Raw genomic sequence first — 24,979 nt, 5'->3', positions numbered from 1 at the left:
CGGCAAGGTGTGCCGTCACACGCACCCCAACTGGGTTCCGAATGTTCCCCACAAAACATTATGTTGACAGTTGCCCATGCGAAGGGTTGCCACGTTCTGCTGATTTCTGTCGGTGTAGATTTTTTTCCTACTAATGTGACTGAAGTGATACGTATGTAAAGCAAAGTCAAATGAAGTGAGTTACTGCGTGCTGATTGCTCACAACATTGAGCCATGCATCCCCTCTGCGTCCAATCAGACGTATACACTTTTGTTTTTACCATTTGAAGTTGATGACAGTTCTATGAATGATTAAGCATTTTCTATAACTTATGAAATATTTGGTGTGTAGTACATGTATTCAATCTTATTAAAGGATCATGATGTGGAGATGCCGGCGTTGGACTGGGGTGAGCACAGTAAGAAGTCTTACAACACCAGGTTAAAGTCCAACAGGTTTGTTTCAATGTCACTAGCTTTCGGAGCGCTGCTCCTTCCTCAGGTGAAGGAAGGAGCAGCGCTCCGAAAGCTAGTGACATTGAAACAAACCTGTTGGACTTTAACCTGGTGTTGTAAGATTTCTAAAGGATCATAGTTAGTGAACATGCTCTCTTTCAATCTTGTGCCCCACCGAGATGGAGGGCCACTCATACGGTCCTCTCTACAGCTCAGGTTGCCCATCACTGCTGTGGATCCTTGCCTCTGCTACTGTTCAATCTTGTGTCCCTGTTTATTATTTCCAACACTCCATTATTTTGCTTTTTCTCCCTTTTCTTTGGATTTTGACCTATTTGCACCTTATAATAAGGGATCATAACAATTCACTTCTTTAATGCTATTGGAACTGTGGGCAAACCTTCTGTGCATAATTAGTGTAAAACTCTACTGTTCAGCTGACATCCTAGTGTTGCTCGAGAGAAAGTTTGAGAAGTTTTGTTTCGCTATGTAAAGAGGATAGATGGCACACCTTAATCCAGTATTATCCTCTCCATTACTGAAACTTTAATCACGGACTTGTGGATGTGTCATGTTTCCTCCACTGGCTCCTTTAAACTTTCATACTTATTCACTTCCTGGTTGCCATGTCTTGTACCTTGGAGGCTGGAAACCACTTTATCCTTAACAGACAGGCACTGCCCCCTAGTGACTGAGTTGATAAATACACTGTCTCAATCGGAATAGCAGCAGGTTCTGTCACACATGAGTTAGGTGGGGGGGGGGGGGGGGGCGGGGGAAGGTCAGAAAGGGTTCATGGTTCCCGATTACTGTTCTCTAACACTTTTGGGAAAATGGATAATTTTGGGTTAGGACAGAAGAGAATCAGGTTCAGTTTTTTAAACTTGTTCTTGGGATTTGAGTGCCTGCTGGCAAAGCCAGCATTTATTGCCCATCCTGAACTGCCCTCAAGAAGGGCATGGACAAGCTGGGCCAAAGGGCCTGTTTCCATGCTGTAAAAAACATCTATGACTCTATAAGGTGCTTGTGAACTGCTTTCTTGAGCTACTGCAGTCCACTTGACTTTGATAATCCACCGTGCTGTTAGGAAGATAATTCCAGGATTTTGACCCAATGACAGTGAGGAAGGCAGTTCCAAATCAGGATAGTGCCTGTCTTGGGGGGAGCTTGCAAGTGATGGTGTTCCCATCTGCCTGCTGCCTCGTCTTTCTAGGTAGTAGAGATTGTGGGTTTGGAGGTGCTATTGAAGGAGCCATGGGGAGTTGTTGCAATGTATCGTGTCAATTATACACACTGCACCAACTGTGTGGTCCTAGCTGCTGGTGGAGGGAGTGAATTTTTAATGTCAGTTATGAAGCCCACTTTAAAAAAAAAAAATATTTTTATTCTCTTCCTTTTTCACATTTTCTCCCAAATTTACACCCACCAACAATAAACACTAAGCAACAAATATGTCAATCTCCATATCAATAACAATGATCCCATCCTCCCACCAACCCCCAAACATTGGCCCGCATGTTTACATAAACAAATGATAAAAAGGAATCACGGATTACCCATAGTCACCCTTAATACACACAGCCCCCTCCCCCCCAACCCTCCTCCCCAACTAATGTTCGATGGTATCCAGTTCTTGAAAGTGCATAATGAATAATGCCCATGAATTGTAGAACCCTTCTGTTCTTCCCCTCAGTTCAAACTTAACCTTCTCAAGAGTCAGGAATTCCAACAGGTCCCCCCGCCACGCCAGGGCACTGGGTGGAGAGGCTGCTCTCCATCCCAACAGGATCCGCCTTCGGGCGATCAATGAGGCGAAGGCTATGATATCTGCCTCCGCTCCCGTTTCCAACCCTGGCTGGTCCGACACCCCGAATATGGCCTCCCGGGGACCCGGATCCAGTTTCACGTGCACCACCTTGGAAATTACCCTAAAAACCTCCTTCCAGTAATCCCCTAGCTTTGGACAGGATCAAAACATATCAACGTGATCAGCGCCGCCCCCCCCTGCCCGCAACGTTCACACACATCCTCTACTCCATCAAAGAATCGGCTCATCCTCGCCCTCGTGAGGTGCGCTCTGTATACCACCTTCAGCTGGATCAGCCCCAACCTCGCGCACTGGGTGGAGGCATTCACTCTCCGGAGCACCTCACACTAGACACCCTCCTCTATGACCTCTCCCAACTCTTCCTCCCACTTTGCTTCGATTCCTTCCAGTGGTACCTTATCCTCTTCCAAAATAGCTCCGTACATCGCTGACACTGTCCCCTTCTCCAGTCCCCTTGTCGTCAGCACCTCCTCCAGCAATGTGGAGGCCAGTTCCTCCGGGAAGCTCTGTATCTCCTTCCTGGCAAAATCACGAACATGCATGTATCTAAACATTTCTCCCTGCTCTAGCCCATACTTCGCTTCCAGCTCCCTCAATCCTGCAAACCGACCCCTAAGAAACAAATCTTTTAGCGTCTTAATTCCCTTCTCTTCCCATTTCCGGAAATTTCCATCCCACCACCCTGCCTCAAATCTGTGGTTCCCCCGAATCGGCAATTCCCTTGACCCTGCCCCCAACCTGAAGTGTTGGCGAAACTGCCTCCAGATTTTCAATGAAGCCATTATTACCGGACCCCCTGAGTATTTCCCCGGGGCTATCGGGAGCGGTGCTGTTGCTAGTGCTTTCATTCCCGACCCCCTGCACAAACTCTCCTCCATTCTGACCCACTGGGAATCAACCCCTCTGACCCAGCTCCGCACCTTCTCCACATTCGCCGCCCAGTAGTAGTACAACACGTTTGGGAGACCTGCCTTCCCCTCTGTAGCAGCACCTTTCTAACTCTGGCCACCTTCCCTCCCCATATGAACGAGGTAATCCTTCCCTCAATCTCCCTGAAAAAAGTCTTTGGCAGGAAAATCGGTAGGCATTGAAAAATAAACAGAAATCGCGGCAACACGTTCATTTTAACCGCCTGTACCCGATCCGCCAGTGACACAGGGAGACCACCCCACCAAACTAGTGATGTTGTACCTGCGAAGCCTCCCCCACTCCTGGGCAACCTGCACCCCCAGATACCTAAAGTGAGTCCCTGTCCTACGGAATGGCAGCCCCCCCTCCCTGTCCCCACCCCCGGCCGAGACACCACAAAATACTCATTCTTGTCCAGGTTCAGCTTGTACCCCGAGAATGACCCAAATACCCGCAGTAGCTCCAATATTCCTCCTATCGACGCACCGGCTCCGACACATACAGCAGCAAGTCGTCGGCATATAAGAACACCCTATGCTCTATCTCCCCCCCCCCCCCCCCACCCCCCGCACTATTCCTTTCCATGCCCCCGAACTTCTTAATGCGATGGCCAACGGCTCAATCGCGAGTGCAAACAGCAGGGGGGACATAGGACATCCCTGTCTCGTCCCACGGTGGAGAGAAAAGTATCTAAAGCTGATGTTGTTTGTGCGGACACTCGCCTTCGGTTCCTTATATAGTAGCATTACCCAGTTCGCAAATCTTGGTCCAATCCCAAACCGCTCCAGAACTGCCATCAAGTACACCCATTCTACCCGGTCAAACGCCTTCTCAGCGTCCAGTGCCACAACCACCTCTGTTTCCTTCCCCTCCGCCGGTGCCATAACGACGTTCAATACCCTTCTAACTTTTGAAAAGAGCTGCCTCCCTCTCACGAACCCGTCTGATCCTCCCCTATCACTTCGGGAGGCACTCCTCCAGCCTACCCGCCAGTACCTTCGCCAGCACTTTTGCGTCCACATTCAGAAGCGATATGGGCCAATACGACCCACACTCTGTAGGATCCTTATCTTTTTTTCGCAACAGGGAAATCGATGCCTGCCCCAAGGTTTGTGGCAACACCCCCTTCCCTATCGCTTCCTCAAACATCCCCACCATCAGGGGTGCCAGCTTATCCTTGAATTTTTTATAATATTCCACCGGAAACCCATCCGGCCCTGCCACCTTCCCTGACTGCATCCTCCCAATCGCAACCTTTATCTCCTGCTCACTATTGCTCCTTCTAATGTAGCCCTGTCCCCCTTCCCTAGCCTCGGGTACTCCAACCCATCTAGAAATTCCTGCATCCCACGGTCTCCCCCGGGTGGCTCTGACCTGTACAACCTCTCAGAAAACTCCTCAAAAACCTTGTTAATCAGCTCAGGAGCCACCACCAACTTCCCTGCCCTATCCTTCACCTGAAGAATTTCCTTTGCCGCTGCCTCCCTCCGGAGCTGACCTGCTAACATACCCTTATCTCCATGTTCATAAGCTGCACCCCATGCTCGTCTCAGTTGGCGCACTGCCTTTCTGGTAGACAGTCGGTCGAAGCTCGCCTGTAGTTCCTTCCTCTTTTCCAAATTCGCTGGGTCCCCATCTTCTGCATACCTCCTATCTACCTCCAACATCTCATCTATTACCCTCTGCCGCTCCAAACTCTCCCCTTTGTCATGAAGCGCTCTTTGACCGGTTTATTGTAAACACTCACAACCTAACTTACAAATGAATATGCCAGTTCTCATGGACAATATGCCACAGATTAGTTGATATACATGGGACAGTGGCCCAAAATGAATCAGTGGAGAAGGGAGTAATTAAAGAGAGAAGAGGAAATCAACCCAAACACTAACTTTAGTGAAGCAAAACCTAACAAAACGGCAATTTCTCCCTTCCATAATATAACATACTGGATCATGGGGTGGCACGGTGGTGCATTGCTGCCTCACGGCGCCGAGGTCTCAGGTTCGATCCTGGCACCAGAACACTGTCCGTGTGGAGTTTGCACATTCTCCCCGTGTCTGCGTGGGTCTCATCCGACAACGCAAAAAGATGTGCAGACTCGGTGGATTGGCCACACTAAATTTCCCCTTAATAAAAAAAATATACTGGATCATTTAGGTGAACAGTCGTGTTTATGAAAAAATGAAATGAAAATCGCTTATTGTCACAAGTAGGCTTCAATGAAGTTACTGTGAAAAGCCCCTAGTCGCCACATTCCGGCGCCCGTTCGGGGAGGCTGGTACGGGATCTGCATTAAGTTTCATTAATTGGTTCCACCCATGGAAGACACAAATTATTTCTAGAAACAAATACTGCCATTTGTAAAATATTTATGTAATAGAACTTACTTGCCTTAAGTTCTTTAACCAGAATTGTTTTAAAAAAAATGTTTTCATGGAATGTAGGTATCACAGGCTTGGCCAGCATTTATCACCTCCCCATCCCTAATTGCCCTTGACTAGCTTGCTAGGCCGTTTCTGAGAGCAGTTACGAGTCAACCACATTGCTGTGCTACCAAATGCATTGTGGTATCATATTCCAATTAAAACATGCACTGTCTCAGGAATGAACAAAATAAGCTTGCTTTGGCTGGACTTGGGAATAAACAGAGCTTGATGACAATAATAAAATCTTTGAGACTGTTGATGTGACACTGGCATTGTTTAATCTACAGGTGAGAATTTACATGCACAAGTACGAAACAAATGAGGAAGATAAGCTGCTGCGTAACTTGTACATTAAGTACAGGGATCTAATCGACACAGAACTCAATTATTTTGTAATTACTTACCCCCTGATGTAAAAGACAGCTTTACCGAATGGGCAACCCACTATGATACATTTAAGCAGTTAGAGAATCAATAAGTGTATTCACCTGCCAGTCAAATAAAACCTTCAGAAACAAAGATGTTATCAGAGGTACCCAATATGTAGGAATAACTGGGAATTATATTACATAATTTATAATATAAAGTATTTGAGTAGCACAGTCTATTCCAGTTCTTATTATTGATGTTGGGAAGATGTTTGGAATCCAAGATACGAAATGCCATGATGTTAATTTCACAGGCTGTACGATTTCATTGGGGTCAGTAATTCATGTCTGAGGTGCCAATGAAACACTTGCTGAGGTCTGTGAGAGATTCTGTATTTGTATGTGGGACACACGGGAAATCTCACTTTGGCGGAGATTCATTTCCTTATCAACAGAAGGACATGAAATACAATGTGCATTATCAGACCCATGTTGTAATTGATCAGACATCCAAAGGTATCCTTAATGTTTCTATGCTATCTGCTTACGAATATTTAAACTGATTTTCATCCAACACTCTTTGGCTGTACAGATCTGCTGATCTGTAGAGATTAGAAAAACTGACAGTTGATGAAAAGAGCAGATATTGATGAATGATAAGCACAAACATCTGGAAAAGAGGTTTGGTGGAACGAAGCAACATTCTACATTTAGCAAATTATAGTGTTTTTTAAAAAAATTAAACCATGGTTTTAACAAGTGTCCCCATATGTGTTAATCTTTCAAGGGCTCCTCTCGCTGCATAAACCTGAGGAGCGGAGGTCCACTTGTACAAAAAGACACTGCCTAGCTGATATAGATTACCACTGTGACAAATAAGATATTCATTTGCAACCCTGAGATAGCCAGTTGTCACAAATTCCCAAGAGTTGCCAAATCTCAGTTGTACCACCAGGGGGAGACACAGGGCCAAAGCCAAGTCCTTCCCCATGATGGACAGAGTGTGGGTGTCACCTCCAGGAATCGTCTTCCCTATTCTGGGTGAGAAATAATTTGGCAGAGGCCGAGGCGATGTCATTAAGCTACAGTGCAGGCTGAGTTTAATGCAGCTCACCTTTGGGAGGATTGAAATGGTGAAATTGGCTTTAAAGCTAAGGGTGTTCCTAATTTTATAAACCAATCAGTATTACTGTTGTAAAGCTTTGTAAGAATTTTTATGATGTTCATATATTGCAAATAAAATATTTTTGACATAAAAGCAGAGTTGTCCTGTGTTTTTTCATAAGACATTTAAGGACAAATGTCTGAAGTTACATTGCAAGATAAAACGGAAAACATTTGGTGTTGTGTGCGCACATGTGTACACTTACTACTAGCTTGGCAATCACAAGGTTCAGCCCCATGTACAGATTTTTAAAATTGCATGTCAACTATTCCCTGTCTGAATACCCCAAAAAAGTGAAATGGTTACCAAAACTTACTTTGGCTTATTCTTCAGCCCGCAGGGAAAATTTGAAACTCGATGGGCTGAATGGCTTCCTTCTGCACTGTAGGGATTCTATGATCTTTGCAGCTGATTAATTACAATATTAATTTGCTTTGACCTATCATTCCCCTCTTGCATACTGAATGGAGTTGTCATCGTCCTGTTTCTCCCGGTACTGGCTGAAGACAGGGGAGCTGGTTGGAAGGCTTCACAATTGTTGTTGACATTTGGTAGAAGACACCTGGGGACAATTCCATCTCAGATCATCATCCTTTTTCTGACCTGGGCAAAAAAACACTGACTTCTGATTTTCAGGGATACAGCACTCCTTATTGCTCCGCTTGCCCCTTTCCTGATGGCAAAAGTATCAGAGTGCAAATACGCAAGGCTACAGCCAAGAGTCCCTTGACCCCACATTCATCTGAATGAAACTTTTTCTTGCGTTTTTGATTTTGACCTGCCAATGTTCATCCCTCATCTTCTTGTGAAGACACCGACTCTGGTGCACGTTCCCACACTGAGTTCCCTCTGGTACCTCACCCAACCTACCATTCTTCAAGTGCAAACCCAGATAGTGAAGGGTTGAATTTAACTTGCGGGGGGGGGGGGGGGGGGGGGGGGGGGGGCACGGAGAGACAGGGATTACACTGCAAAGTTGAGAAACAAGCAGAGGCTGAACAATTTTATACACTGGGCTGATTATAAGATTGGGTGTACAGCAGCCCATCTGCCCCACATCACCTCACCCTCACCTAACATTGAGCAATTTCGAGCACACATTGGCCAATGTTCGAAGGATGAATGCATCTCAAGGGGAACCGCACTCACTCCAATTTTAAGATTAGTCCTGCCTTCCATCAGTATCCTGGTGATTGTCGAAGATGGCTGGAATGTGATGCAAGGTTGACCCCCCGCCCCCCACACATCCTGGAAGCTGCTTTCTATAGCAGCCAGGGGGCATGAGGAAAGTTCTGTTCTAAAATGGAAAGAGGATGTCGAACAGTGTCAGCAGGTTGGCAAAAGAGATAAGAGATCAGCAGCAGCTGCTTCACCTCAAGGATCAGGAAGCAGCGGAGCGGGAGATTTAATAGCTCCACTAGATCAGTAGAGGTCAAGGCCCCTTCTTTTCCCCACATCGCACCTGCCAACGTGCCCTGCACCATGCAAACCTACTACCACCATTTTGTCGCTTCTCTCGCCTCCAACCATGAGGGCAAATGGCATTGTCTCCCATGTTCACCCTGAACATTCACCTTCTGCCTTCACTGCTGTTCAAAGAGTCTCAAATGCAGAACATGCGCCTGCTCCCAGCACTTCTTCCTCTATTTACGAGCAAGGCACTTGCTGCATGCTCAGGATCTTCCTATTCCCCTAGCAGCTCACTTCCTTCCCCCCACCCTGCCCATCTGTTCAGTCTCTCATGGCTAACCTCATCCTTGGACCTCTACGTCCTTCTCAGCAGCGGGGAAAAAAAAACTGCTGAACACATCTGAGGATGACCTCCCTCTATCCTTCCCAAAGCCAGCGCAGCCATGGGCGGTGCTCCAGTCTACACCCGCTGGGGATGTGAAAATTCAAATTCAGGTTGCAAGAATGAAAGAAAGTTAAAGGCAAACCTTCAAACTGATTATCCTTCTAAAAGAGAGGCAAAACGTCCTTATTAAAATACATGTTTGAAGAGGACGAAATCTCAAATCTACAACTGGGAAAACTATAGTTTCAGCCCATTTTTCCGAAACATGCCAAAACTGAGGAACTTTCTTCCATTGGAACATAAAAAATAGGAGCAGGGAATAGGATATATGGCCTCTTGAGCCTGCTCCACCATTCAATCGACTCATGGATGATTTTGTACACATCAACTCCCACCTTTCTGTATTTAACTGTGGGTAAAAACCCTGGTGTCAATCGATCGCACTTCCTTATTGGCTTTCAGAGCTCTTAACATGGATCTGCTGCCTACCTTTACTGCTTTTCACAAAATCTGTATTGAACCCTCTCCAAAAGAACTGCTGGAAGCTGCAGTCTTAGAATGAGAAGAAAGTCTAGAATACTTGAATACCTGCCTCTGATTTAATGTTTTATTGACAACTAATATTTTAATTCAAATATATACAGCACATTAGGATATCTATATAAATTTACATGATATTATGCTCTCTGTACAGCTTTCTTGTTCTCTAAATTAGTACATACATAATGTACACTGTACAAATCCCGTGTTCAGTAGGGGAGGAATGTAAACGTGTTCTATAAAGGTAGGAAGTTAGCTTAGATCCACCTTAGTCTTGCTCGGTTGATGGGTTTCTTTCACATTTTAACGCACTGTATGCAAATCTCAAGCTCAAATAAAGTGCGTAAACAGTTGGTCATTTGTTATGCAATGCTGCAGAGTTCATTTGAATCTGTGTCTTGACCATTGTCCCTGCAAAGGAGTGAATGAAAGAATAATGATAAAAATGTTTTCACTCAAGAGCACGAAACTGCATTGCGGCGGAACCACAGAACGTGTACCTGACTTACGGCCTCTCTAAACGCTACTAAGCCATTTCAAGGAGGTACAGTTTTGCCACACCCAGGTCCTGGGGTTGCTGTGGAATTATCCCTCCCCATCACCCCCATTTAGATTGCGCGTTAGTTTCTACATCAGTTGGCACAGCCAAAAAGTGCACATGCAAACATTCCCACTGCTCTGGTAAAATCCAGCAGTCAAGTCAGGCTTTTGGAAGCAGTGTTTATTTGCCACATTTATTTGCTATGGTTGTTGCGCAGCCAATGAAAACTACCTCCTTAAGTTAGCCCGGGTGACTCAGGTTAACTAGACCTTTGAAAAAGTCAGGCTTTCGGCACATTATGCACAAGAATAAAGTCACAGCAAAATTAATGTGGCTCAGCTGTTCATCAGCTCAGTTGGGATAGCGTTAAGACTGAAGACCTAAAGGTCCCTGGTTCAATCCCCAGTTTCAGCAAAGCCGAATTCTGGCTCCTCTCGCTATCTGTCAAACAATACGTGTTTCCTTTGCTCTCGATTCACCATCGCAGTACTAAAGGTTAATTGGAAGTGTGATCTCTGTGCATTAAAGCCTTGCGTTACCCCTTAGGAGTCAGGCCGGTTCTTTCTGGGGCCACGGGGCAGGTCTACTTATAAAATTAGAGTGTCATATTGCTTTTCCCCTTAAATTCATTGATTTGTTGGCAGCATTTTCAGTGAAGAACATCCCCTCTTTTTATGTCTACATTGGAACATTGTTAATTTTTTAAATGACTTTTTGACTTTAAATTCTAATTTATGTATTCTGAATGAGATTGACAGATAATCTCACCATTATTTTTACTGTAAAAATCCAGGCTATAGTCTACTGATGGTACTTGATGTCAGAGACCCGTGACTCCTTTCTGTTGTACTCAGCCCAGGGTCACAGAATATGTTAGACAGGATAGAAAGGCAAAAGCAAGAATGTACTTGAAATTTCTTCATAAAAACTCACCGTAAATCTTCAAGTGCTTTCCTGTTCTTCATTCTAATATCTTCATCAATCGGATATAATTTAAAAATGATCAGTCCAAGTATAATTAGGAAAATGGGTGCCGGAGCAACCAACATCTTCAGAGTTAGATGCACTGCATCAGGCTGGGTGCACCCCCGGGTCTGATAACCCGCAAAACTGGGAGAGAAAGAAAATGAAAAGGTTTCAGTACCTGCTCCTGTAACCAGATCGGCCTAGCTCATCCCATTGCAGTTTAGCAAAAAATGTAGATCATTATAAAAAGAAAATTGTCACACATTTGAGATTTGCCTAGACTTGCTGACAAGCACTGAACATTTCACTGAATTAGATGGGAGGGGCGGACAGGTTTTTTACTTGCAAAAATACACGAGCAGGCTTCGAAAAAAAATGTGACCCTCTTTAACTGGTAGTTTAGTGGTATTGTCACTGGACTGGTAATCCAAAGACCCAGCCTAATGCTCTGGAGACCCACGTTCATATCCTACCTATCATGGCAGATGGTGAAGTTGAATTCACTAAAATTCATTAATTAAGAGTCTAATAATGACCATGAAACCAATTGATTGTCGTAAAAAAAAACATCTGTGAAGGAAATCTGCCAACTTTACCTGGTCTGGCCTGATGTGTTGGGTGTTCTGGATCACATACAGGTCACCAACACCTGAAGTAGTGTAACACTATTTTATTGAAAGGTTAACTATTTAAACATAATTGATCTGTGGGTAAATACGATACTAGCTTTAACTAAAGACCTTTGCTTTGTCCTAACCAGTTGATGCACTCAGCACATGGTGAATGTCTGTGTTGCAGGCTGTGAGCTCTGTCCTCCTAGCTAGCTGCTACTCGAATGAACGGGAACTCTGATGCCCCCTGTCTTTATAATTCATTCACCTGAGGAAGGAGCAGCGCTCCGAAAGCTAGTGACATCGAAACAAACCTGTTGGACTTTAACCTGGTGTTGTAAGACTTCGTACTGTGCTCACCCCAGTCCAACGCCGGCATCTCCACATCATTTATAATGCGTGTGCTCTCACTGGTGATTGGCTGCGGTGTTGTGTATGTTGATTGGTCCCATTCTGTGTCCATCAGTGTGTGTCTGCACCATGATATACTGGTGTATATTATGACATCCCCCCTTTTATATAAAAAAATGTGCCTGCGTGACAATAAATAGTGTGTGGTGAATGTTCCTGACTACGTGTGTGTGAAATATTTACAGGACTATGTACATAAAACTAAGCTATTTACATGGGAAGGTGCCTGGTGCAGAAAAAACAGTGTGTCACACAAATAACGAGATGAACACTATATACAAACCAGAGAGTCCATTAGTGCACAAAGTTCACAAATTAAGTCTCTGAGGTGGGCGACGCATTCTGGTTGACCGTCAGGGTGGCACACCACTCATCGTCTGGATCGATGCTGTATACCGACAGCGGCTGATGTCTTTGCTTCGGGGACAGCCTGCTTTTCGTTACGACACCGACTAGAAAAGGCGCCTTCGGGTCCTTGGTGTCACTGCTGTGCGGGAGGTCGGAATCAGACTCGGTGACCGTGGGTTGAATTGCCCGAACATTCCTGCGAGGCTGGCTGAAGTGATATGAATTGGCAGGCTGAGCTGCTCGACAGCAGGCAGCATAGTGGCCAAGTCTTACACATCGTTGGCATTGTCGAGATTTTGCGGGGCATTGCTGCTTTAAATGGACGGAACCACAGTTGCCGCACATTGTGACATCAGCACGTTCGCTGCGGTGCAGTCATGCGTGGTGCGCGCCTGCGCATTACGTTCCTCCACGTCGCCGTCCCCTCGTTTAGTGCGTACAAGCGCGGGAGTCCGCGAAAAGCGTGCAAAATGGCCGCCTTCATCCAGGCTGAGGCCCTGGAGGTGCTCAATCACTTGGACCCGTTCCACCTCGTGGGGACCTTGCCGCTCCATTTCAGCCGCTTGTATATGGGAGTACCGACTAGTGGCATTTTCATGTAGGACACAGGTCTCGATGGCGGTCGCTAGGGTGAGTTGCTTTACTTTGAGGAGCTGCTGACGTAGGGTGTCCGACTGAACACCGAAAACGATCTGGTCGCGTATCATGGAATCGGAGGTGGCCCCATAGCTGCAAGATTGTGCAAGGATGCGGAGGTGCGTTAGAAAGGATTGGAAAGGTTCGTCCTTACCCTGAAAACGCTGCTGGAACACATAGCGTTCGAAACTTTCATTCACCTCTACGCTGCAGTGAGTGTCAAATTTGAGGAGAACCGTCTTGAACTTCGTCTTGTCTTCGTCATCTGCAAAGGTGAGAGAGTTGAAAATGTGGATGGCATGGTCTCCGGCAGTGGAGAGAAGAGCAATCTTTCTGGTATCCGAGGCGCCCTCCCTGTCCGTGGCTTCGAGGAAGAGCTGGAAGCGCTGTTTGAAAATCTTCCAGTTGGCCCCGAGGTTGCCGGCGATGCGGAGCGGCGGCGGTGGGCTGATGTTGTCCATGTTGCAGGATGACAGAATGCTGGCGGAAGAGGCAGATCACTTGCAGGTAGGTCTAAGAATTGCTAGTATGCAATCACTCCTGGTATCATGATGTGTTGGATGTTCTGGATCACATACAGGTCACCAACACTTGAAGTAGTGCAACACTATTTTATTAAAAGGTTAACTATTTAAACATACTTGAACTGTGGGTAAATACGATACTCGCGTTAACTAAAGCTTTAACTGGTCCTAACCAGTTGATGCATTCAGCACATAATGAATGTCTGTGTTGCAGGCTGTGAGCTCTGAGCTCCTAGCTAGCTGCTACTCAAATGAGCGGGAACTCTGATGCCCCCTGTCTTTAGAGTGCGTGTGCTCTCACTGGTGATTGGCTGCGGTGTTGTGTATGTTGATTGATCCCACCGTGTGTTCATCAGTGTGTGTCTGCACCATGATATACTGGTGTATATTATGACATGGCCTACATGTGGCTCCTGACTCACAGCAATGTGGCCGACTCTTAAATGTCCTCTGAAATGGACTAACGAGCCACTTATTTCAAGGGCAGTTAGTGACGGGCAATAAGTACTGGTCCAGCCAGCAGCATCCACATCCCATTTAAGAATTAAATAAAAATAGACACAGCTAGTTCCCTGCATGTGTGGATGTGAAGATCAATAAATTAAAATTAAAGATGGTGTGTCAGACATGTAGCTGATGAGGAAATAGGAAATACTCTGCGCAAAAGAAAATCACCAGGCTCTGTATAATACATTATTTATTAATAATTATCAGCAAGCGTAATTTTAATTAAAATGGGATAGGGGCTGGTTTAGCACAGTGGGCTAAACAGCTGGCTTGTAATGCAGCACAAGGCCAGCAGTGCGGGTTCAATTCCTGTACCGGCCTCCCCGAACAGGTGCCGGAATGTGGCGACTAGGGGCTTTCACAGTAACTTCACTGAAGCCTACTTGTGACAATAAGCAATTATTATTATTATTATTATTATATGGCAAGTTAGCCTCCATCATTTATCTCAAAAACGCAATGATATCAAGAAAGGACACACACAAAAGGCAATAATTTGATTTAGGGCAATTTTGAAACCATTGGGTAATCTACAGATTGCTAGAATTCACATTAAAAATTTATAATTTACAGTTAATCTATTTAATTAGCCCAAATAGACTACAAGTGGAACTGCGTGTTAAGTCCATTTCTGCTGCTAACTCTACCCTTGCTCAAGAGGCATCTGGTCAACTGGTAAAATGCAGTTTTAAATTCACCTTTAGGATGTGGGTGAACCGGCCTAAGCTGCATTTGTTATCCAGTTCCCTCTCAGATCCAATTGCATTTATCTGTGGCCCCAACATTCGTACTCGCCGCTGACCCCCCCCCCCCCCCCCCCCCCGCCCGCCCCCCCACAAGCACTTAATTGTGAAAGTAAATCAAAGTTACTAACTCAAGGCTCAAAGTGGAGATTCCAAGGGACACTCCTGATGCAAACTTGGTGAAGAAGACATAGAAAGAGTAAAATATTGCTTCATGTCCCACAGACTCTGGGTTCTTCAGCTTGAAATCATCAATAACATCAGGTAACATAGACCTGTTAAGAGGGTAAACAGGAAGTCTGCTTAGCATTGAAGAATGAGAACATTTAGAGAGAGAACTCAAGTTTTAATTGCAACAGCAACCTACCCTGATATATTCGTAAATGGTAAACAAATCACCCTGAAGATTATACCAGCTTTTTCAATTTTTTCATTCACTACTCATTACGCGTGGTTAGGAACTCAACTCAACTAGCACAAAGATCATTTGCATACTGAAACACTAGAAAACCTACAGAAACTGCTACATTTCCACTACTTTTCAGAGCGCTCCATTCATTGCTCACCATGTGCCAAGAATTTAGCAAACAGAAAGAGGAAAGTTTGCGGAGGTTTAAATAATAATTATCCCAATCAATTGCCGTTCCCAAGTTTTTTTTCTATTCTACGTGCAAGAATTGCAATTGATCTTCACCGAATATTGAATTAAAGCTCTGATTTTGAGACAATATGTGACTAATGACCAGGTACGTTGATGATTCAGCAACTTGTAAGAGGAAGGAATCAATACTACTTAATGATGCCAGCATATTTAACCATGCAATGCATGAGCTCCTAAACTTAAGGGGGTAGAAGTGGAAGATTCTCTGATCTCTTCCTGCAACTTCAGCATTGGGAACTTTGGGGAATTTGCATAAAAAGCCACTTGAACCATTTCTCCACAGCTTTGGCTGATCTTCCAAAGTTACAGCGGGAGGTTCAAGAAACTCTGTGGAAATTACTAAGATGGATCTCTCTAATGACCCCTTTCTGTTGCACTGCTCGGTCCTCGTCATTCTGTGCTCTGCCAGCTAAATTATTGACAGAGACGTCGAAAAATGCAGGTGACAGCATATTGTTGTGAAGATGCAACGAGCTCCATATCAGCAATTACTTTGTAAAGCAGTCATGCTGTTAATGGCAGGCGTTAAGCATCGACTCACTAATAGATGGACACATCTGTAACACTGAGATGTGATGGAACCATGAGATTCGGTCACTCTGCTGAGCTATCTCAAGGATAAACCTGCTCGAGGTAAAAGACTAGCTTTGGATTTTCACCATTTACAATTATTGGAGTTAACGTTCTACTTGGTGACTTCATTTTCACCAGCACCACACAAAAGCCACAATAGAACTGGACCATTGGCTTTGAAAGCGAATTCATTGGTTAGTTGGGTGACACAACACCTTTGCTCAAGCAGCATTATCACAAAGTCAGTGAATGCAATTGTAAGCTGCTGCAAAAATGTCACTTACCATGGCAACAGGAAGGCAGCAGCAACGCTCATCCCAGAGGCAAACGACACAATGTATGCCACGACTAGATTTCTCTGCACCAGAACGTTCAGGATAAGGAATGGGACCGCTGACTGCGAAGAGGGTGATAGAAAACATGCACACATTAAAACATGGAGGCTCCGAGACATGCCTCAAATGGTTCTGGAAAAAAAATGCAGAAATTGGATGAAAAAGCACCAATCCCAAATAACTGCTCTAGAATTATATAACTTTTGTATTTTTGACAATACACAGGCACACTGACCATGGTTTTCCATTTGAATGGGCATGAAATTGCCAAGTACTTGGAAAACCATGAGCCACCCTCTACCGTTAGAGAAATAAATAGGACTCACTCTCTACCTCACACAAACATGCCCAGTAAACTGACCAATCGTACACTGGATCATGAGAAATATCGCAGCAATTCTCTCTAAAGTTGATACTTCCTATTGACGGAAACTTGGCAGTTTCTTTGTCGAGCGTAATATTGTCTCAAGTACAACTATAATCGATCACTTGTCAGATTAAAAAATGTAGCTGGGATTGGCCAGGTGGTCAAGAGAAGGTCCAGCATTCAGTCAACTGCTAATGGCTGGGAGTGCTACCCCCATGAAGTTAACACCAACAGTGAGGGGGTGGCTAGATCACCCTCAATCACTGGGCTTGATGCAAGCCAAACACTTCAAACTAAGCAATGTGACCTGGTCATATTCTGAGACAGGGTATGTGGAAATCAGTGCATTCCAAAACACTACCAGCTTCCACGTCAACAACCTGAAATGGTGAAACAGCACCTCACAGTTCAGATCAATGTGAGTCCAAAGTACAGCCACTGAGCACAGCACTGATGTATTTTTGGCTATGAAATTCTTTTTAGCTTTTTAGGTTGCAGTTGTGCACCATCTTCTGTGCTGATATTTTCGGATGACTACAATGTGATGTTAAGACTGGAATCGTAGATTTGTTCAATGTGTATCACAAAGATATCAGGACACATTTTACGGCCCTGCTCACCACGAGAATCGTCGTGGATGGGACGGACAATCTGACGGACCACTGGAAGAGTCCGTTGGCCTTAGGAGGGTATTTCCGGTCTCAGGAGGGCACGATCTGAAAATCCGGCCCGTCAACTTCAAACCTCCAGTTCTATACCCCAGTACTTCATCCATTCAACATGGAACAGGGAAAACAGCAGAATGGTTTCCAAATAAGTCTTCCCCAAATCAGAAAGCCATGAAGTTTCCCGAAACAGTCTACATGGTGCTAAAATTCAGAGGAAAATTAAAACCTGAACAGTTGTCAGATTTGAAATGCTCGATCCACTAAAGATGTTCAGTGGTAGCCAGGATTGGCACATGAATTTAATGCGAGTCCTTCTTTTTCTTTAGAATTCCGTATGCAGTCCTTTTAAGCATACTTGTACACCTGGTTTTCCTGAAATAAGCTGACCCAGCACCAATTGCGATCAGGACATACAGTTCCCACCCGCTGACTGAAAAAGTGTCAAGGACGGTTGCTTGTGCACACAAAGCCTAAACTCCAGCTGCCAGCAAGTGTGCAACTGTTTGTGCCATCTATCTGTTAGGCAGCTGGAACAGCAGCCTTCTGAAGCAAATAGGAAAGGCATTGTGGAGGCATTTCCTGGCTATCTCAGCTGCTAGCTAGTGGAGCTTTCCCTTCGCCATTCCCGATTTCGGCTTCGGGCAACGGAGAATCCCGCTCGTGGTTTGAAACCCCACATTGAATGATTTTTAATAACTTATTTACCACAGAATACGTACCTTTGTAGAACATAGTCAAAATTCATAAATAACGCAGTAAATCCATACATTTTGACAAAGCCTTTTGAGAAAGTCCTACTAAAAAAGCAACATCCGGACAAGTTTCTGATGAGAACGACTGACAAATGAACTGGACCTTGTGGGGAACAATCAATCCTAACATGATTCAGTTTTAATTTACAACCTAATAAAAAGGTTTCGGATTGCATCTCAAGTTTTAATTCAGGATGTCTATCCAGTCGCAAATGATAAGGCCACAGATGGCGATTGACATTGTATCCACCAATTTGCAGGGTCGCTCTCCGTAGTAATGCAGCACAAACAAACACAGCTCCTTAATAGAGAAAACACCAAACAGGCTCATGCGGCTGCTTGCTGGGTATGAAAGGAGTCATTGTTGACCTGTTTTGGTCCTGGACCCTAGACGCTATCAGCCCCTCGACCACTTCCAGCCTGGAATGTGCAGGTGGACTTACTGACCATTATTTGGCCACTTACGGGGCCTCAATTGGCCCACAGGCTGCCCGACAGCTCCCCTGCCACTGGTATAACTTTGACAAGGGTGGGAGCAAACTGTGGTGGGCACAGTATCCATGGCATTCTATGGGTCCACCCTACATGCAATCTATTACCGGGGAACAGTAAAATTCAGCCCAATATCTTACAAGCATGTTTCACATTTTTGAGCAGTGCAGCTAAACTTACTGAAATGCCAACATACACCGCTGATTTCTTGCCAAATCTGGTCAAAAACCATTGCCAAAGCGGGATTGTCAACGTCGCTGAAAGCTGAAAAACAGTGAAGAAATTTCCCATTACGTATCTGGATTTGAAATGCTGTATCCAATGTCCACAATGATAACTCCACCATAGTAGAGTTTTGTCTTTATTACAGCTTACCACACATTAAATTATAAAATAATGTTGACATTTTAAGAGGCCCATATGGGATAAGAACATGCTTGTTGGAAAATATCTGTTTATTCGTAAAGGTCATAGTGTAAAACAGTGTACAATGAGGCCAGGTCCAAATGTGTTGACATTACCAGGCTTATCGTCACATCAGAATTGGAGTGATATTCTCCAAATGGATGACATGCTGCTCACAGAAACATTTTCAATTTTGATAAAACTGCAACTGAGTGAAAAGTAACAGTTTTATTAAATATAGAATTCCAACTTTGGCTATATCGAAGGTCATTCTCCAGTAAGGTTGTTGGACACATTCCATAGCAATGATTCCTTATTCTTCATCAGCCAATGAAAAGTCTTACTCTTCAGTCTCGCAAATCATAAAGAGAAAATGATTTCTAATAGGGTCTGACACATGAAGCACAATGTACACCGACTTGGCAGGCAATGTGAGAGAGGGTGGGTGCGTGCATCCGTGTGTACGGCCGCACATGTGTAACCGTGTGCAGGTGTGTGTGTGTATTCACGTGCATGTACGCACGTGCATTCATGGAAGTGCATGTGTGCATTTTTAAAAATGTATTCATGGGATGTGGGTATCGCTGACTGGAAAAGCATTTATTGCCCATCCCCGAGGGGCATTTAAGAAGCAACCACAATGCTGTGGATCTGCAGTCACATGTAGGCCAGATCAGGCAAGGACAACAGATTTCCTTCCCTAAGGGGCATCAGTGAACCAGATGATTTTTTTTAATGACAAACGACAATGGTATCATGGTCATCATTAGACTTTTTTTTAAATTCTAGATTTTTACTGAATTCAAATTTCATCTTCTGCCATGGTGGGATTCGAACCCTGAAGCCCAGAGCATCACCCTGATTTTCTATTTGCTAGCCCACCGACAATATCACGACACCATTGCCTCCCCATTTGGGTGCACGTATGCGTGCATATGCATGTGCACTTGTGTCCATGCATACGCTCATTTGTGTGTTTGCAGGCGCACGTGTTCAGCCAACTGAGCTACCCTTCCTTCCATGACACACACGTGCATGTGTCTGTGCAGTCGCATAGATCCATGGGAGCACATGTGGGTCTGTAAGAGCATGTTTATGTGCACGCATGCATTAGTACACACCCATATGTGCATGCCTGTGCATCCGTGTGTGGGTGGGCAATGGTGCATGGACATGGGCACATGTGTGCATCCTGCCATTGTCGTGCATCCAGGCATATGCGTGTGCATTTGTGTGCACATGTGCATTTGTTTGTGGCATGTGCACACAAGCATTTGCATGTGTGCATGCATTTGTGTTCACGGACCTGCATTTGTGTGCAGATGAACATGTGCAATTTTGTGTGTGGGCATGCGCATGCATTTGCGCGCACCAATGTAGGCACGCATTTGTGTGTGTGTGCACGTGCCTTTGTGTGTGCCTGTGTGTATAAGTAAGGATGTACGCTAGAGTGCACCCAGACTAGATTTAATTAACCTCCAAATAGGTGCATATCTTTGGACTGTGGCTGGCACAGTGGTTAGCACTGCTGTCTCATTAAATTCTGACCTCGGCTGACTGTCTATGTGGAGTTTTCACTTTTTCCCTGTGTCTGCGTGGGGTTTCTCTGGGCGTTCAGGTTTCACAGTCCAAAGATGTGCAGGTTAAGTAGACTGGCCGTGCTAATTGTCCCCGAATATCCAAAGGTCAAGTGGGGTTACGGGGATAGGACGTGGTAGGGCACTCTTTCGAGGATTGGTGTAGATTCGATAGGCCAAATGCACTGAGGGGATTCAATGCTTCTAAGATGAGCAGATTTTACTTCTCCAAAATTGCTGTAATTCCATGTATAAAATGTAACTGCCCACTAATGTTCAACATAGTTTTTATCAGTAAAATAATTTTTCACTGTTGGAATGTTGGTGATCATTCGAAAGGCTAGACCGCAATAGAATTGCTTCAATGAAATTTTGCTTTCTTCCCATGACTGCAGTCCATATCCCACCTCTTAGAATGGAGTTCTGTCTGCATCCCACCCTTTAGTTTCAGTTTCAGTGCAATGCCTTTAGCTGGAAGTAATTCAAAGGGAGGCACAACCTCCCCACTCTCCAGAACTTCTATAATCGCACAAAACAAGGCTGAAAGTTACAAATGTAAATTTAACCAAATGCACTTTCCTGGCAAGAAGGCTCTTTGAGAAATAATTTGCTTTCCAAAAACCCCATGGGTGACATGTCCATTATAAAACTGAGTGTTGAGAGGTGATAACGAAGCTCAGAATATTGAAGGACTAAAACGTAAAGGTCTCCAACTCTGTTCCAAGGAGCTGCTGTGCAAGTGTTCATGCACTTTAGCAGCATGCCACCCCTGTCCCTTTCCCAGAGTCTGAATGATTGCTGGGGACCTTTCGTCAATTTTGAATTCCACCAGCCACTTTGGAAACTTTTATTTTTACTGAAGAAAGTGACTATCACTCAGTGAAGTTTGTATAAAAGAATACACATGCACTTCTCCATATTACGATGCCTGGGAAACAGCAGAACAATGACATTACTGTTCAGCTCAAGGACACCCACACTCTATTCACATTTCACTATCTTCCCAGTACAAATGCTTCTAGCTACAATTGAAAGGAATGACATTTGTCATGCAAAGTTGTCGGTTATAATCTAAAGTTACTTAAGCAGCTTTAGAAATTTTAGAAATGCAAGGACTTTGAGACAAAAAAAACGAATGAAGCAATGTTCTCCAGTTCTGTGCAACTTCTTTGCTGTGTCGAATAATGCTGGTGTTCAGCCAGCAGCTGCATTTTTCTCAAAACACTGGATAAAGCTGCACTCCTGCGTTCAACTTTATATTCACCTTTTGTCGAGCAATATATTCTCTATCTGGCTATAGAAATACCCCAACATACTAGAAAGCATTCTGATCAACAGCATAAGGATTAGCAAAGCAGGCTCGGTTTCCCTGGATGGTGTTCTGGTGAAATCACTCAAGACCGACATACTATCAAGACCTACATACTATTTGAAACTTTCTCATCTCCCTAACTGGTGCCCACTGCCTCTTAGCATGGGACTGCGGCTTTCACTAGCAGATGATACAAAGATATGCAGAGGAACAGGTAGTATTGAGGAAGCAGGGGGGCTGCAGATGAACTTGGGCTAGGAGAGAAGTGGCAGATGGAATACAATGTGAGAAAGTGTGAGATTATGCACTTTGTTAGGAGGCACAGACTGTTTTCTAGATAGAAAAGGGCTTAGGAAATCAGAAGCACAAAGGGACTTAGGAGTCCGAGTTCAAGATTCTCTTAGTTAACGTGCAGGTTCATTCGGCAATTAGGAAGGCAAATGCAGTGTTTTATAATAATCTTTATTACGGGCAGCACGGTAGCACAAGTGGATAGCACTGTGGCTTCACAGCGCCAGGTTCCCAGGTTCGATTCCCCGCTGGGTCACAGTCTGTGCGGAGTCTGCACGTTCTCCCCGTGACTGCGTGGGTTTCCTCCGGGTGCTCCGGTGTCCTCCCACAGTCCAAAGACGTGCAGGCTAGGTGGATAGGCCATGATAAATTGCCCTTAGTGACTGAAAGGGTTAGGAGGGGCTATTGGGTTGCGGGGATGGGGTGGAAGTGAGGGCTTAGGTAAGGCCTCCTTCTGCACTGTATGTTCTATGTTCTGAATGTATGTTCTGTATGTATATATGTTCTATGTTCTTTATTGTCACAAGTAGGCTTAAATTAACACTACAATAAAGTTACTGTAAAAAGCCCCAAGCCACCACATTCCGGTGCCTGTTCGGGTACACAGAGGGAGAATTCAGAATGTCCAAATTACCTAACAGCACTTCTTTCAGGACTTGGGGGAGGAAACCAGAGCACCCGGAGGAAACCCTCGCAGACACGGGGAGATCGTGCAGACTCCACACAGACAGGGACCCAAGCCGGGAATCGAACCTGGGACCCTGGAGCTGTGAAGCAACAGTGCTAACCACTGTGCTACCGTGCAGCCCGGTTAGCACTCATGTCGAGAGGGCTAGAATACAAGACCAGGGATGTATTTCTGAGGCTGTATAAGGCACTGGTCAGACCCCATTTGGAGCATTGTGAGCAGCTTTGGGCCCCATATCTAAAGAAGGATGTGCTGGCCTTGGAAAGGGTCCAGAGGTTCGCAAGAATGATACCTGGGATGAAGAGCTTGTCGTATGAGGAGTGGTTGAGGACTCTGGCTCTGTACTCGTTTGAATTTAAAAGGATGAGTGGGGATTTTATTGAAACTTACAGGATACTGCGAGGCCTGGATAGAGTGGACATGAAGACGTTTCCACTCATAGGAAAAACTAGAAGCAGAGGGCACAGCCTCAGACTGAAAGGACGATACTTCAAAACAGAGATGAGGAGGAATGTCTTCAGCCAGAGGGTGGTGAATCTGTGGAACTATTTGCTGCAGACGGCTGTGGGGCCCAAATCACTGAGTGTCTTTAAGCCAGAGATAGATAGGTTCTTGATTAATAAGGGGATCTGGGGTTATGGGGAGAAGGCAGGAGAATGGGGATGAGAAACGTATCAGCCATGACTGAATGGCAGAGCAGTTACGATGGGCCAAATGGCTTAATTCTGCTCCTCTCTCTTATGGTCTAACAACAGTATCAGGCAGCACCCTGATTCCACTAGTGTCAGTAGTGCCCATACTCTTGCCTCTACACATTTCCAATCTGTCTATGTCCATAGCTGCAGCTTTCACAAAACAAAAAGGCACTTTTCACCCTCCTATGAAACCCTTATTATCTCAATGAAAACTGACAGTGGCGTAAGAAACCGGAGACCAATGTGCTCCATGAGCAAAAAGGTCTTTGATCCCAGGATTGTTGCACAGACATTTTAAGCTCGAGTTTGGCAACTTCATGGCTGAAGCTGCACACCAGGAGCAATTTTCTCTTTCGTGCCAAAGTACATCAACAACTTCAGAACTGTTCCCATCCAGAACCTCTCCTACACTCCTGGACAGTGTCTACATACAACTGTTAGAGAATTCTTCTTTGGCTGCCAACAATAACATTTACGATTATCAATTGTAACTAAATTCTTAAAAAGGGATTGTATCCAAAACACAATCACTTTTTTCTTTTAGTCACTGACTGATCTGCTCTGTATTTCTTTATTTTCTTCACGTTTCTGTGGTGAGGGCTTCTTTGAATATTTTCCTTTATTTTGCTTGAAATATTCCTGATCACATCTCGGAAGTTCCTTTCTCTAGATCCTTCTTTCCCTATAACTTTGGAAGCTCTGGAATTCTTTACCTCCTTCAGCTTTTCCCACAATCTTCGGGCCTTTAAAACTGAAGCCGTGGTTCATCTAATTACCATTTCCCCACATTTGTTTCGCCAGCCGCTTCACTTATTCGACTCTTATTTCTCAATAAAAGTGATTATGAGAAATGATGAGGAGGCAGGCCCAAGCTGCAAGGGTCTCCCCTTCTGTTGCGCAGAACTAATGTTCACGCATTGCAAAAGCAAACTCAACACAGCACCAAGTGAATTTAACGTTGCTGCCAATGTGCACAAGTGCAGCTTACATTCTTACCATGATAACCAGCAGTATATTCTGGAAGTCATTGGGGAAACCCAGTGTGTAGGAGCAGTACAAGGCATAATTTCCTTCCAGCAGCTGAAAGAAGAGGTCATATGTTTCAGAATAATTCATATTACAAATAATGTGTAAATGTAAAGTTACCCAACTTCCTTTCAGTCTTTCTCCTCACACTTCCTCATTTTGAAACTTGGAAATAATTTGAGAGGCAAATTTTAAACAAATCCTCACCTAGTAAATATCTTTATATATATATTTTTTAAATATGTTTATTCAAATTTTTCCAACAAAATGTTTATAACAAACCCTCCCCCCATAACAAAAAGAACACAAACCCCACATTCAAAAATAATAAACTACTTATACATTGGGTTTCTCCCACATATATTAACCCCCCCCATGTAACAT

General features: G+C 44.6%; 2 protein-coding genes across 2 annotated transcripts in view; one reads left to right on the top strand and one right to left on the bottom strand.

Annotated features, from left to right (window-relative positions):
- Positions 1–6,117, top strand: part of LOC140413836 (F-box only protein 39-like) — a 55,650-nt gene extending 49,533 nt beyond the window's left edge. The window contains exon 5 of the mRNA XM_072500935.1: positions 5,886–6,117. Within this exon, the coding sequence (XP_072357036.1) occupies positions 5,886–6,014 (129 nt within the window). The 3' untranslated portion in view covers positions 6,015–6,117. The remainder of the gene's footprint in view (positions 1–5,885) is intronic.
- Positions 6,118–9,503: 3,386 nt separating this feature from the next.
- Positions 9,504–24,979, bottom strand: part of mfsd2ab (MFSD2 lysolipid transporter A, lysophospholipid b) — a 95,565-nt gene continuing 80,089 nt past the window's right edge. Inside the window, exons 9-14 of the mRNA XM_072500934.1 lie at positions 24,566–24,649; positions 18,782–18,865; positions 16,272–16,384; positions 14,885–15,028; positions 10,941–11,117; positions 9,504–9,877 (exon numbers count right to left, since the gene is read on the bottom strand). Of these exons, the coding sequence (XP_072357035.1) occupies positions 9,829–9,877; positions 10,941–11,117; positions 14,885–15,028; positions 16,272–16,384; positions 18,782–18,865; positions 24,566–24,649 (651 nt within the window). The 3' untranslated portion in view covers positions 9,504–9,828. The remainder of the gene's footprint in view (positions 9,878–10,940; positions 11,118–14,884; positions 15,029–16,271; positions 16,385–18,781; positions 18,866–24,565; positions 24,650–24,979) is intronic.

Source organism: Scyliorhinus torazame, chromosome 1, assembly GCF_047496885.1.
Source record: "Scyliorhinus torazame isolate Kashiwa2021f chromosome 1, sScyTor2.1, whole genome shotgun sequence".
NCBI lineage: Eukaryota > Metazoa > Chordata > Chondrichthyes > Carcharhiniformes > Scyliorhinidae > Scyliorhinus > Scyliorhinus torazame.
The sequence above is the reverse complement of the archived record's forward strand: the minus strand, read 5'-3'. Positions and strand labels throughout refer to the sequence as shown.